The sequence below is a fragment of the Cherax quadricarinatus genome, chromosome 67 (genome assembly GCF_038502225.1).
Source record: "Cherax quadricarinatus isolate ZL_2023a chromosome 67, ASM3850222v1, whole genome shotgun sequence".
Taxonomy (NCBI): Eukaryota; Metazoa; Arthropoda; class Malacostraca; order Decapoda; family Parastacidae; genus Cherax; species Cherax quadricarinatus.
The window spans coordinates 761,798-777,356 of NC_091358.1; the positions used below are offsets into that span (position 1 = coordinate 761,798).

The window sequence follows — 15,559 nt, forward strand, 5'->3', positions numbered from 1 at the left end:
ATGTCCTGGCTTTAAGTGAAACAAAGCTGAAGGGGGTGGGAGAGTTTCAATGGAGAGGAATAAATGAGATTAGGTTAGGGGTTTCAAATAGAGTTAGAGCTAAAGAAGGAGTAGCAATAATGTTGAAGGATAAGCTATGGCAGGAAAAGAGGGACTACAAATGTATAAATTCAAGGATTATGTGGAGTAAAATAAAGATTGGATGTGAAAAGTGGGTTATAGTAAGCATGTATGCACCTGGAGAAGAGAGAAGTGTAGAGGAGAGAGAGAGAGATTCTGGGAAATATTGAGTGAATGCGTGGGGAGTTTTGAATCAAGTGTGAGAGTAATGGTGGTTGGGGATTTCAATGCTAAAGTGGGTACAAATGTTATGGAGGGAGTAGTAGGTAAATTTGGGGTGCCAGGGTTAAATGTAAATGGGGAGCCTTTAGTTGAGCTATGTGTAGAAAGAAATTTGGTAATAAGTAATACATATTTTATGAAAGAGGATAAATAAATATACAAGGTATGATGTAGCACGTAATGAAAGTAGTTTGTTAGATTATGTATTGGTGGATAAAAGGTTGATGGGTAGGCTCCAGGATGTACATGTTTATAGAGGGGCAACTGATATATCGGATCATTATTTAGTTGTAGCTACAGTTAGAGTAAGAGGTAGATGGGAAAAGAGGAAGGTGGCAACAACAAGTAAGAGGGAGGTGAAAGTGTATAAACTAAGGGAGGAGGAAGTTCGGGCGAGATATAAGCGACTATTGGCAGAAAGGTGGGCTAGTGCAAAGATGAGTAGTGGGGGGGGGGGGGGGGTTGAAGAGGGTTGGAATAGTTTTAAAAATGCAGTATTAGAATGTGGGGCAGAAGTTTGTGGTTATAGGAGGGTGGGGGCAGAAGGAAAGAGGAGTGATTGGTGGAATGATGAAGTAAAGGGTGTGATAAAAGAGAAAAAGGTAGCTTACGAGAGGTTTTTACAAAGCATAAGTGTTATAAGAAGAGCAGAGTATATGGAGAGTAAAAGAAAGGTGAAGAGAGTGGTGAGAGAGTGCAAAAGGGGAGCAGATGAAAGAGTGGGAGAGGCACTGTCAAGAAATTTTGATGAAAATAAGAAAAAATTTTGGAGTGAGTTAAACAAGTTAAGAAAGCCTAGGGAAAGTATGGATTTGTCAGTTAAAAACAGAGTAGGGGAGTTAGTAGATGGGGAGAGGGAGGTATTAGGTAGATGGCGAGAATATTTTGAGGAACTTTTAAATGTTGAGGAAGAAAGGGAGGCGGTAATTTCATGCACTGGCCAGGGAGGTATACCATCTTTTAGGAGTGAAGAAGAGCAGAATGTAAGTGTGGTGGAGGTACGTGAGGCATTACGTAGAATGAAAGGGGGTAAAGCAGCTGGAACTGATGGGATCATGACAGAAATGTTAAAAGCAGGGGGGGATATAGTGTTGGAGTGGTTGGTACTTTTATTTAATAAATGTATGAAAGAGGGGAAGGTACCTAGGGATTGGCGGAGAGCATGTATAGTCCCTTTATTTAAAGGGAAAGGGGACAAAAGAGATTGTAAAAATTATAGAGGAATAAGTTTACTGAGTATACCAGGAAAAGTATACGGTAGGGTTATAATTGAAAGAATTAGAGGTAAGACAGAATGTAGGATTGCAGATGAGCAGGGAGGCTTCAGAGTGGGTAGGGGATGTGTAGATCAAGTGTTTACATTGAAGCATATATGTGAACAGTATTTAGATAAAGGTAGGGAAGTTTTTATTGCATTTATGGATTTAGAAAAGGCATATGATAGAGTGGATAGAGGAGCAATGTGGCAGATGTTGCAAGTATATGGAATAGGTGGTAAGTTACTAAATGCTGTAAAGAGCTTTTATGAGGGTAGTGAGGCTCAGGTTAGGGTGTGTAGAAGAGAGGGAGAATACTTCCCGGTAAAAGTAGGTCTTAGACAGGGATGTGTAATGTCACCATGGTTGTTTAATATATTTATAGATGGGGTTGTAAAAGAAGTAAATGCTAGGGTGTTCGGGAGAGGGGTGGGATTAAATTATGGGGAATCAAATTCAAAATGGAAATTGACACAGTTACTTTTTGCTGATGATACTGTGCTTATGGGAGATTCTAAAGAAAAATTGCAAAGGTTAGTAGATGAGTTTGAGAATGTGTGTAAAGGTAAAAAGTTGAAAGTGAACATAGAAAAGAGTAAGGTGATGAGGGTATCAAATGATTTAGATAAAGAAAAATTGGATATCAAATTGGGGAGGAGGAGTATGGAAGAAGTGAATGTTTTCAGATACTTGGGAGTTGACGTGTCGGCAGATGGATTTATGAAGGATGAGGTTAATCATAGAATTGATGAGGGAAAAAAGGCGAGTGGTGCGTTGAGGTATATGTGGAGACAAAAAACGTTATCTATGGAGGCAAAGAAGGGAATGTATGAAAGTATAGTAGTACCAACACTCTTATATGGATGTGAAGCTTGGGTGGTAATTGCAGCAGCGAGGAGACGGATGGAGGCAGTGGAGATGTCCTGTCTAAGGGCAATGTGTGGTGTAAATATTATGCAGAAAATTTGGAGTGTGGAAATTAGGAGAAGGTGTGGAGTTAATAAAAGCATTAGTCAGAGGGCAGAAGAGGGGTCGTTGATCTGGTTTGGTCATTTAGAGAGAATGGATCAAAGTAGAATGACATGGAAAGCATATAAATCTTTAGAGGAAGGAAGGAGGGGTAGGGGTCGTCCTCGAAAGGGTTGGAAAGAGGGGGTAAAGGAGGTTTTGTGGGCGAGGGGCTTGGACTTCCAGCAAGCGTGCATGAGCGTGTTAGATAGGAGTGAATGGAGACGAATGATACTTGGGACCTGACGATCTGTTGGAGTGTGAGCAGGGTAATATTTAGTGAAGGGATTCAGGGAAACCGGTTATTTTCATATAGTCGGACTTGAGTCCTGGAAATGGGAAATACAATGCCTGCACTTTAAAGGAGGGGTTTGGGATATTGGCAGTTTGGAGGGGTATGTTGTGTATCTTTATACGTATATGCTTCTAAACTGTTGTATTCTGAGCACCTCTGCAAAAGCAGTGATAATGTGTGAGTGTGGTGAAAGTGTTGAATGATGATGAAAGTATTTTCTTTTTGGGGATTTTCTTTCTTTTTTGGGTCACCCTGCCTCGGTGGGAGACGGCCGACTTGTTGAAAAAAAAAAAAAAAAAAAAAAAGTTTACTGAGTATACCAGGAAAAGTGTATGGTAGGGTTATTACTGAAAGAATTAAGAGGCAAGACAGAATGTAGGATTGCGGATGAGCAAGGAGGTTTTAGAGTGGTAGGGGATGTGTAGATCAAGTGTTTACATTGAAGCATATATGTGAACAGTATTATTAGATAAAGGTAGGGAAGTTTTCATTGCATTTATGGATTTAGAAAAGGCATATTATAGAGTGGATAGGGGAGCAATGTGGCAGCTGTTGTAAGTATATGGAATAGGTAGTAGGTTACTAAATGCTGTAAAGAGTTTCTATGAGGACAGTGAGGCTCAGGTTAGGGTGTGTAGAAGAGAGGGGGTCTTAGACAGGGATGTGTAATGTCACCATGGTTGCTTAATATATTTATAGATGGGGTTATAAAAGAAGTAAATGCTAGGGTGTTGGGGAGAGGGGTGGGATTAAATTATGGGGAATCAAATACAAAATGGGAATTGACACAGTTACTTTTTGCTGATGATACTGTGCTTATGGGAGATTCTATAGAAAAGCTGCAAAGGTTAGTGGATGAGTTTGGGAGAGTGTGTAAAGGTAGAAAGTTGAAAGTGAACATCGAAAAGAGTAAGGTGATGTGGGTATCAAATGATTTAGATAAAGAAATATTTTATATCAAATTGGAGAGGAGTATGGAAGAAGTGAATGATTTCAGATATTTGGGAGTTGATGTGTCAGCAGATGGATATATGAAGGGTGAGGTTAACCATAAAATTGATGAAGGAAAGAAAGTGAGTGGTGCATTGAGGTATATGTGGGGACAAAAAACATTATCTTTGGAGGCAAAGAAGGGAATATATGAAAGTATAGTGGTACCAACACACTTATATGGATGTGAAGCTTGGGTTGTAAATGCTGCAGCAAGGAGGTGAGGGAGATGTTCTGTCTAAGGGCAGTGTGTGGTGTAAATATTCTGCAGAGAATTTGGAGTGTGGAAATTAGGAGAAGGTGTGGAGTTAATAAAAGTATTAGTCAGAGGGCTGAAGAGGGGTTGTTGAGGTGGTTTAGAGAGAATGGATCAAAGTAGAATGACATGTAGAGCATATAAATCTGTAGGGGAAGGAAGGCGGGGTAGGGGTTGTCCTCGAAAATGTTGGGGGGAGGGGGTAAAGGAGGTTTTGTGGGTGAGGGGCTTGGACTTCCAGCAAGCATGCATGAGCGTGTTAGGAGTGAATGGAGGCGAATGGTATTTGGGACCTGACGAGCTGTTGGAGTGTGAGCAGGGTAATATTTAGTGAAGGGATTCAGGGAAACCAGTTATTTTTATATAGCCAGACTTGAGTCCTGGAAATGGGAAGTACAATGCCTGCAATTTAAAGGAGGGGTTTGGGATATTGGCAGTTTGGAGGGATATGTTGTGTATATTTTTACGTACTATATGCTTCTAAACTGTTGTGTTCTGGGCATCTCTGTAAAAGCAGTGATTATGTATGAGTGGGGTGAAAGTGTTGAATGATGATGAAAGTATTTTCTTTTTGGGGATTTTCTCTCTTTTTGGGTCACTCTGCCTCGGTGGGAGACGGCCAACTTGTTAAAAAAAAAAAAAAAATCTTGACTGTACTCCTAGGATCAAAACTTGGTCTCACTTCTTTAATGTGATTTTCAGGTTGGACGCAAGGATGGTGGACCAATGCCAGGAGAAGATGAGCCTTTGCATGCATATGTTACAGCCAGCAATCCAGAGAGTGTTAAGAAAGCTGTTGACAGAGTGAGTTATTCTTTTTTTTTTGTGTGTGTGTGTGTGTTTGTTCATTGACAGTGCCTTGAGACTTTTATTTACCTGTGATACACCTGCAACTGATTTTGAGCATTTCTGCCCTTGCAGTTTGACCTTTGCCTATTTAACCCTTAAACGGTCCAAAGAGATCGACGTTCAAATTCGTAGTGCTACAAAAGTAGATCTACTTTTTTTTACATATTTTCAAATGTAACAAAAAAAAATGTAGATAAAAGTTTTTTTACACGATTTCAAATGTAAAACAAAAAAGATCTACATTTTTTTACATACTTTCAGATGTTGAAAAAATGTATATATATGTTTGGACCATTTAAGGGTTAACCAGATATTGCTGTTAGTTTCTTGCTAGGCCACATAAACATCAGTCTGGTTGATTTGACCCTTGACAAAGATGTCATGTCCAGTCTCTTTTTGGAGACTTCTGGAATTGTTCCAGCAGTTTCTGATATCTTGGACCTTGGATATTGATAGTATTCTCGTACTGTGCTCGGGTATCCTTGCTTTTCACTCTGTTTCAGTGTTGCATTAATGCAGTAACTTTATCATTGCATTATTGAATTGATGGAATTGTTCTGATGCATTGAGGATTAACCCTTTGACTGTTTTGGTCGTATGTATACGTCTTACGAGCCACCATTTTTGACATATATATACTCACAAATTCTAGCGGCTTCAAATCAAGCAGGAGAAAGCTGGTAGGCCCACATGCGAGAGAATGGGTCTGTGTGGTCAGTGTGCACCATATAAGAAAATCCTGCAGCATGCAGTGCATATTGAGAAAAAAAACTGACTGTTTTTTTTTTTTTTAATTAAAATACCGACTTGGTGGTCTATTTTCGTATAGTATTTATGGTTGTATCCTCGTTTTCTTGGTCTCATTTGATAGAATGGTAAACATATTATAGAGATAGAAGCGATCTTGATTATTTTTACTATGAAAAGAACCTTGAAATGGAACTCAAAGTGCGGGAAATGTTTGATTTTTGCCGATGTTCAAAAGTAAACAAATGATGTCATTTTCCAATAAATGTCCAAGTAGCCATTCTAATATGCAGTCATGAATGGGTTGACATTATTTATACAATTATTACAATATTGCAGTAGTCTGTATAACAGTAAATCTTCAATTTTTTTGTTTGAATAAAAATTCAAAATAGAAAGCAAGAGTAATACCAGAGGGGCCTGGAGACATGACTGATGAACAAAGAAAATGTTATTTTAGAGCCAGGAATGTCTGTATTGTTCATTCTGGACCCTATTTTGAAATCATAATTTTTAATATTCATGAAATTGGCTAAATTGCAAATTTTTGACCACGTCATTGGGTAGTTGAAATCAGTAAATGGGCAGTTTCTTGTACTCAATCGATAGAAAAAATGGAGTTCTAAAAAATAGCAATGAGTTTGGTTGACCATAACAATGGAATTAGCCTGAAAATAGGGCTCAAAGTGGGCGAAATCGCCTATTCGTAAATATCACCAAGGTTGCTAACTTCGCGAGAGCGTAATTCCATCAGTTTTCCATCAAATTTCTTTCTTTTGTTGTCATTACAACCGGGAAAAGATTCTATATCATTTCATAAGAATTTTTTTTTTTGGGGGGGGGGGGATTTTGTGACACCAGGAGACACCTCAGAATTTGGGGTTGCGACAGTCAAGGGGTTAAAGATGAATGTGCTTTTTTCCTTTCCCACCATAGTACTCCTCCATTGTTCAGCTCAACATAAGAACAAGAATGGAGGAGCACTGCAGCAGGCCTACTGGCCCATGCTAGGCAGGCCTTTCTCAATTCCAACCTTTTTGCCCATAATTTGTCCGAGCTGTTTTTAATGCTACCTGTGGTTTTAGCTTCAGTGACCCTTTTTGGCAATTTGTTCCATTCATCAACAACTCTATTGCTGAACTAGTATTTTCCTATCTCATTTTTATATAAAAATTGATCCAGTTTGAATGAGGGAAGACACTGAAGTACGCAGGCCGACATTAAAGAACTCAAATTAATGTATTAAAACTGGATTAGTATAGATTTGAAAAGGATATAAAGAAATTAGTACCAGTTTGGCAATAGATTTGTCAGTTTTACAGTATAACATATTTAAAAATGAGTCAGATAAGTTGTCTTTTTAAATGTGTGACCTGCATTTTTTTCAGTCTTAAAGCCCTTCCATAAACTTCCTCATTTGGAATGAATGGTCTGTTGCTGTTTCATGTCCCAAATATACTCGTGTAATTGATTTAATTCTTTCGCATCCAGATAAAGGAAATAATTCGGCAAGGTGTTGAGGTGCCAGAAGGTCAAAATGACTTGAGAAGGATGCAGCTTAGAGAGCTTGCACTTCTAAATGGCACTCTGCGTGAGAATGATGGACCAAGATGCTCCAATTGTGGATCTAATGCTCATAAATCATGGCAGGTAAGGTTTTAAAAGTACTCTTACTATACATCGAAGAAAAGTTAGAAAGTATTGTAACCCCTAACCCTTTCACTGGCTTTGCTGTACTACTACAGCTTTGAGATCAGTGTTGTGAACACTCACGTAGGCTGGTTAGTACATATAGTTATAACGGAATATATGGGAAGCACCAGGCCCGCCCTGCCTCTCTGCTCTCTATCTTAAGACTGACTCACGAATTGGGTCCTAGGGGTGAGCGGTGTTCAAAAACTGCTATGGTCAGCTGTAACATCAGTGAATAACAGCGATTCACACAGACGGTTGGTAGTGAGTCATACTACTGGTAACTGGTTACTGGTACTACTGGGAACTGATACTACCGAGACGTGCTCAGCTCAATCAGATGAGCTGTGAGTGGTAAATTTGAGCCTAGATATGGGAAAATAGCTTTATGTGGTAAGTGTGCACCATACAAAAAAAATATTGCCGCATGCAGTGCATAATGATTAAAAAAAAAAAATGCGACTTTTTGGTTTACAACAGCGACTTTGCGATGTATTTTCTTATGGGTTTTTATGGTTGCATTCTTGGTTTCTTGGTTTCACTTCATAGAATGGAAGATATATTACAGAAATAGAGATGATTTTGATTGGTTTCAGGACTGAAAATAGCTTGAAATTGAGCTTAAAGTAGCAGAAATGTTTGATTTTTGCCGATATTCAAGAGTAAACAAATCACATCACTCGTCCAATACACATTCAACTAGTGGGTCTAATATGCGTTCATGAAAGCGCTGATAGTATTTATACTATTATTACAATATTGCATAACAGTAAATCTTCTATTTTTGTGTGAATAAAAATTCTTTGTGAAAAAAAATAAAAGTGGAATTCATATGTAAAGCCTGGGAATGTAACTAATGAACAGAGGAAATGTTATTTTAGTGCCAGGAATGCCTGCATTGTTTATTCTGGACCCTGAAAATTTTGAAATTTGTATGAAATTGGCTAAATTACCAATTTCTGATCACTATTGGGTACTTGAAGTAGTTGATTGAGTGGTTTTTTGTGCTTAGGTGATAGTTGATAAAATAGTGAACATACTAGTGAAATAGCTAAGAATTTGATCTGCTGGAACAGTGTAATTAGCCTAAAATAGGACTTGGCAAAATCACCAGTGTGTAAATATTGCCGACATAGCAAAATTCACGAAAGCGTAATTTCATAAACTTTCCATCAAATTTCATGCTTTTTGTTTTATAACCTTCAGAAAAAGATTCTCTACCATTTCATAGGAAAAAGTAATTTATTTTTTTAATTCTTGGAAGCTGTGGACAAGTTTCAGATAAGGGGTCTGGACAGTGAATGGGTTAAAATGTGTCCAACATCCTTGTACGCAGCTGTCGACTGTGTGTCCAGCATACTAGTATGTACAGTTTTTTTTTGTACCTTCAAATCTGCCACCTGCCAATATTTTTTACTACGTCACAACTCTCTGGGTCTTTTACAATCTCTTCATTTTTTCAACACAGTAGACGTATCCCACTGAGGCAGGGTGACCCAAAAAGAGAAATGAAAGTTTTTCTTCTTAAATTTAGTAATTTATATAGGAAAAGGGGTTACTAGCCCCTTACTTGCAGCAATTTAGTTGCCTCTTATGACATGCATGGCTTACAGAGGAAGAATTCTGTTCCACTTTCCCATGGACAACTTCTTCATACCCCTGAAAAAACTCTTAATGCCAGGAGGGTCTACACAATGCATCATGGTTAATTAAACAAGTGATTTCTGTGTCTTTGACACACTAGTACACCTAGCTAGCATAGGTAATCAATGAAATCCGTTGTTCCACCACCAGCTTCCATCAGCAAACAGGTGCGTAAATGGTATAAAATGACTTGTTCATTCCAAATTAAATACAGTTTCAGGATACTAACAATAGAATTCAGCCACAAAACACATTAAGTAGATTTAACCCACTAAAGTCAGTGTGACTTATTTCCTTGTTTTGATGAGTGTTACGCCTTGAAACAATTATAATATCATAGGACATTGTTGTAAATGTTTTACAGTAGTCTGGAAAGCTCACAGATGTTATGGACATAAAATGTATATGTAATTCAAGATCTTCCCTCAATTTTTTTTTTTTAAACACTGGTCATCTTCCACTGAGGTAGGGTGACCCAAAAAAAGAACACTTTCACCATTATTCTCTGCTGTCTTGCCAGAAGGGCAGGCACTTCAGTTTAGATGCCCCTCCGAGCTGCAAATATCCCCATCCCTCATTCAGAGTGCAGGCCCTGTTCTTCCCACCTCTAGGACATGCTCACACTCCAATAACTCATCATGTCTCAAAAACTGTGTGCCTCCACTCCTGTCTGACACACACACACGCACACGCACACGCGCACACACACACACACACACACACACACACACACACACACACACACACACACACACACACACACACACACACACACACACACACACACACACACACACACACTCTCACACACACACACACACACACACACACACACACACACACACGTGCGTACGTACGTACGTCTGCTTGATGTCCAAGTACTCTTGCACACAAAACCTAGGATAACCCAGTATAGTCAAGCATTGTGACTTATCTCCATGGTTTGAGGAGTATTGCACCTTGAAACTGAAATAATAATTCTTGTACACAATATTAGAAAACCAAAATAGTTAATTATTTCACTAATATATACTGTATTTTCCAAGTGGAGCAATGTCTGGCTAAGCATTTCCCCCATGTTTGAAGTACTAAAATTCTTTGAAACATACCTAATATCATAAGAAACTAGTGAACATGTTAGACAGTTAAAAACATTTAAAAAAACTGAAAAATAATTATAATTTGGTATCGATGAATTATAAAATGTACATACATATCACTGGCGCATTTACACCACTGTTGGTGATTGATAATTTTTCTGCAAACTTCAGCATAATATATTAAGTTTTTATTAGATTCCACTTATCTTAGTCTTATTCGATTCAGAAAAATGTGTGCTTTCATTCAATATTTTTTTTTTTTGCCGATAGGAATTTCTTTTCAGGTATGCCACAGTTTAGGGGTTAAGGCTTATACATTTCCACTAAAGTAAAAAAAAAAAAATTTGTAAATAATGTTGATTTCCTGAATTATTGCTTTTGTTTAATTAACTTTTTGGTCAAACTAGGCTCATACTACTATTTTACTTTTCAGTGCCCAGACAAGCCAAATGTAACAAACAACGTAGTGTGCACAAGTTGTGGTGGAACAGGTCATATTGCCAAAGATTGTCGGCAGCGACGTGGTCCTGGTGCTCCTGCATCTGTTGATAGGCAAAAGATAGATGAAGAATATATGTCTCTTATGGCAGAATTGGGTGAAGGTCCTCCGCCTCCTCAAAATAATGATCGAAATAGTAATCGACAGACAGCCACTCCAACCACCAGGAGTCTCTTTGATCGTCCACAAGGGGCTCCACGTCCTCTAATGGGCCCACCACCTCGTTCGGAACCCCAGACAAATGTGAATAATCAGTTCAGCAGCAGTAATCCAAACCAGGGAGGAATGAATCAACAGAATTCTTGGAATTCAAATCAGATGGGAGGACAAGGTGGTCCACGCCCCTTGTTGGCAAATAATAGTAATGGTCCTCCTAATCTGAATCATCCACCTCCAGGAATGCCATGGCAACAGCAACAGCAGCAACAGCAACAACAACAGTCACAGCAACAACAGGGCACAAACAGCTTCCAGGGTGTACCACCCCCAAATTTGCTGCAGGCACCACCACCACCACCACCACCCACAACACAGAATGGACAGCAGCAGCAACAGCAGCCAGGTTGGATGGGTCAGGCTCCACCTGGCCCACCAGGTGGTCCGCAGGGTCCTCAAGGCCCAGGAAATCATGGTGGCCCCCATGGTGGGCCACCAAATGGTCCACATGGACCTCATGGAGGCCCTCATGGTGGGCCTCATGGAGGACCACATGGAGGGCCACATGGAGGTCCTCATGGAGGTCCTCATGGAGGTCCTCATGGAGGCCCTCATGGTGGGCCACATGGTGGACCTCATGGAGGACCACCACATGGTCCCCCTCCACAAATGAATCACTGGCAAGGACCTCCTCCAGGTCCTCACCATGGGCCTCCTGGAATGGGTTGTCCTCCTCCTGGACCAGTACCACCACCCCGCCCAGTGGGACCACCCCCAGGGTGGGGTTGGAATGGTCCACCACAGCCAGTTGGCCCACCTCCTCCCCCCCCTCCTGGAGGCCCTGGAGGTCCTGGTGGACCTGGGGGACCAGGGGGACCTGGGGGCCCTGGGGGCCCTGGACCCAGGGGACCAGGTGGTGTCGATTTGGGAGCCCTCCTCTCAGCCCCACCACCACCACCTCCATCGTAGATACTTTCCTACAGCAGTACAAATGATCCCCTGCCACTGATTAATGCCTGCTCAAGGAATCAAATTCTTTGTAGCTGTACAGACTTATGCATATATGTACAAGTATTTAAAAGGATGGACAGTGGCTCCTCACTTTCAACTTCATTCCATAATGAGGTCTATTACTGGGAGTACGGAACATTTAATGGTGTCTTAGTGGATGTTCATATGGTAGGATGACTAATGTTAAGACTTTTTTATTGTACAAATCTTTTTATGAATGAATATTAACCCCTCAGATTATTATTGTTCATGTAAAGTGCTGTGCCCTAGTTAGGTCATTCAAGCCTAATTAAATTTATGATTATTTAGAATTTTCATGCTAGAATAGTAAATCATCTGTCCAGGGGAAAATATTTTTGGTACTGTGTGCTATGTCTCATTGAAGTGTTGTAGTTTGATGATGAACTCGTATGACCTATCTTAAAATACAAAACTGCATAAGGCACTTGTTTTGGATGGAATGCTGGATGCATAGGTACTACAGGTTGGTAATCTTCAAAAATAATCCATACAGATTGTTTTGCAGTGTAGTGATGCTTATCCTGTTTGAAGTTATGCTCTAAGAAAAATTAATGAAAGGTTGAGCATTTCTTGCTGTAAATTTAAGGTGCAATGGACATTTTTTAAGTGACTAGGTGGAAAATTATATTTCATGAGATGTCAAAACTAAGTAAGGGAAGAAAAATTTATGATTGTATGAAATATTTTTTTTCAATTGTATTAATATACAGTTGACCCTTGAACAACACTGGGGTTAGGGGCACTGACCTCCTGCAGTCAAAAATCTGCATATAATTTTTGACTGCACAAAAACTTAACTACTAATGGTCTACTGTTGACTGGAGGCCTTACCGATAACATAAATAGTCAATTAGTACATATTTTATATGTTGTGTGTAATATATACTGTATTCTTAAAATAAGGTAAGCTGGAGAAAAGAATAATGTTAAGAAAATCATAATTAAGAGAAAATACATTTACAATACTGAATTTATTGATATCTTAAGTTTACATAATCTGTTTACATGATGAATTGTCTTGTCTGTCAGTACATATATCATTATTGTCTTAATGATACAAAACACTGTATACATATTGCTAGACAAAAATGAAAAGATAATTTGAAAAAGAAATTCATATTTATTTATAATTTAATATTGCATCTTTATATATGTTGACACTTCTCTCAACTGCGAGTGGAACATGTATGAGCTGTAATAATATAATACAGCCTCTCCTCGCTTAGCAATGTACTCGTTTACCGATGACTCGGAGTCACGACGGGCTCTCAGACCAGTATGCATACCTAAATAATGTATGTATATTAGAGCTGATTTCCTCTATTCTGTGGCTTAGCACTTCTTTTTGATTATAATAATAATCCTCTATTCTGTTTATTACAGTATACAGTACACTATTGTATAAACATTTAAAAATGTTATGAATGGTGTAAAGGTGACATTAAAACAATATCAAGATGGTTGACACAAACCCACTACGATTATAGTGTGTAAGTCCGACGACTCGGACTTACAACGGGCTTTCTGACCAGTATGCATACCTAAATTATGTATATTAGAGCTGATTCTCTATTCTGTTTATTACAATATACAGTACACTATTGTATAAAAATTTAAAAATATACTCGAAAAATTATAAATGGTGCAAAGGTCTCAGGAATGGAACTCCGTTGTTAAGTGAGGAGAGGTTGTATTTTATTTTTTTATTAACATGCTGACTGTTTCCCATTGAGGCAGGGTGACCCAAATAAGAAGAAACACTTTCATCATTGTTTATTCCATCACTGTCTTTCCAGAGGTGTGCCTACACTAGAGTTAAAAAAAAAAGACTGCAACATATCAACACCCCTCCTTCAGAGTGAAGGCACTGTACTTCCCACGTTCAGGACTCAAGTCCAGTTTGCCAGTTTCCATGAATCTCTCTATAAATGTTATTTTGCTCACACTCCAACAGCATGTCGAAGTCATAAAACCATTTGTCTCCATTCACTCTTATCTAACACTGGTTTAGCGCTTCTTTTTTATTATAATAATAATCTAACACGCACACGTGCTGGAAGTCTAAGCCCCTCGCATACAAAACCTGCTTTACCCCCTACTGTGGCTTCCTTCCACTGCAGATTTGTATGCTCTCCAAATCATTCTATTTCATTCTGGCCTCTGAATGTTTGAACCACCTCAACAACCCCTCAGCCCTCTGGATAACACTTAGTAACCCTGCACCACCCCCTAATTTCCAAACTACAGATTCTCATTATATTCAAACTGCATTTTGCCCTCAGATACATTATTATATTGACCCTTGTGGGTTTAGCATTTAATTATGATTATAATTATATTCAGTGGGGAAGTGGAAAAGAAGTATTCCTCTGTAAACTGTGTGTGTTGTAAGAGGTGGCTAAAATGCTGGGAGCAAGGGGCTAGTAACCCCCTTTTGTATAAATTACTAAATTTAAAAAGAACTTTAATTTTTCTTTTTAGGTCACCCTGCCTTGGTGGGATAAGACCAGTTCCTTTTAAAAAAATATAATGTGATCCTTTATTGACAACATTTCCGAAACGTTGTCAATAAAGGATCACGTTATACTGCTTAAGTGTTCGTATTTCCATTGTGTCGGTATTTTATACCATTTATTTAAAAAAAAAAAAAAAATTGCATCATTGTGTTTACCTTTCTCAACTGTGACTGGAACATGTACGATCAGTAATAATAAATTATTACGTATATTATATGTATTATATTGAAAAAATCCGTGTATAAATGGATCCATGCAGTTCAAATCCATGTTGTTGTTGGGTCAACTGTAGTAAAAAAAAATATAAAATATTTTAAGTTACAATGTAAATAAAGCACTGACAAAGATTACTGTGTTTGATTAAAACTTTAAATTTTCTCATGGTTCTTTTCAATTTGGATAATGAATTAGTATTAATGAAAAATGATTTAACTCTGTAGGGTAATTTATTACTACAAAGAATGCTTGACCCTATTTATCAAGAACTGGAGTTATGCTTTCCTCTTCATTCAAGGAAGGTGTCCTGATACTGATGGGCTCTATGCAGAGAATTTTAACTCCCCTCTCAAAGGAGGTTCCTTGATCTAGGGAATTTGATCTGTGCTCCAGTTCCCTGAACCGAGCCTGAATGAATTCCATACCATTCTCCCCAGGCATTGTATAATCCCTAAGGGTTTAGCACTCCCCATAATAACACTAACCAACCTTCTGTTCTGTATGATCCCTATAAGCACCTGTAGGGGCCATGAAGTGCCTGAGGAATGCGAGGCAATTAGGTCTGATACAAGGAAGGGGAGGGTAAGTTCAATTCCTTGGATCAAAAGCCCTTCACTGGCATCAAGGCACCTCTTAAAGGACAGAAAACAGATAAACTTCAGACAACATTTGCCCTCAAGGTGACAGTGCAGGAGGGTAGCCAAGTATAAATTTCTATTAGGGAAAGATGTAGTGCTGTATCCTTGTGGCTTAGCGCTTCTTTTTTATTATAATAATAATAATGTAGTGCTGTATGACCCTCGTGGGTTCAGCACTTCGATTGTACTAAAAATATTAGGGAAAGAATGCACTTTGCATTTCCTCCAGTGTTGTATATTATTTATGGGAGCACAAAATCCATGAGAGGCATACAGCACTTGAGGAAATGGGAAGCAATCAGATTCTATCCAAGGAAAGGGAG

The 15,559-nt window shown here is 38.8% G+C and overlaps 1 protein-coding gene across 2 annotated transcripts in view; it reads left to right on the forward strand.

The window, feature by feature from the left end:
* LOC128699639 (splicing factor 1) overlaps positions 1–14,729 on the forward strand; it is a 55,500-nt gene extending 40,771 nt beyond the window's left edge. For both annotated transcript variants that reach the window (XM_053792378.2, XM_053792377.2), the window contains exons 6-8: positions 4,850–4,951; positions 7,235–7,393; positions 10,613–14,729. In XM_053792378.2, coding sequence (XP_053648353.2) covers positions 4,850–4,951; positions 7,235–7,393; positions 10,613–11,803 — 1,452 coding nt within the window. In that variant the 3' untranslated portion in view covers positions 11,804–14,729. The remainder of the gene's footprint in view (positions 1–4,849; positions 4,952–7,234; positions 7,394–10,612) is intronic.
* The last annotated feature ends 830 nt before the right edge of the window (positions 14,730–15,559 follow it).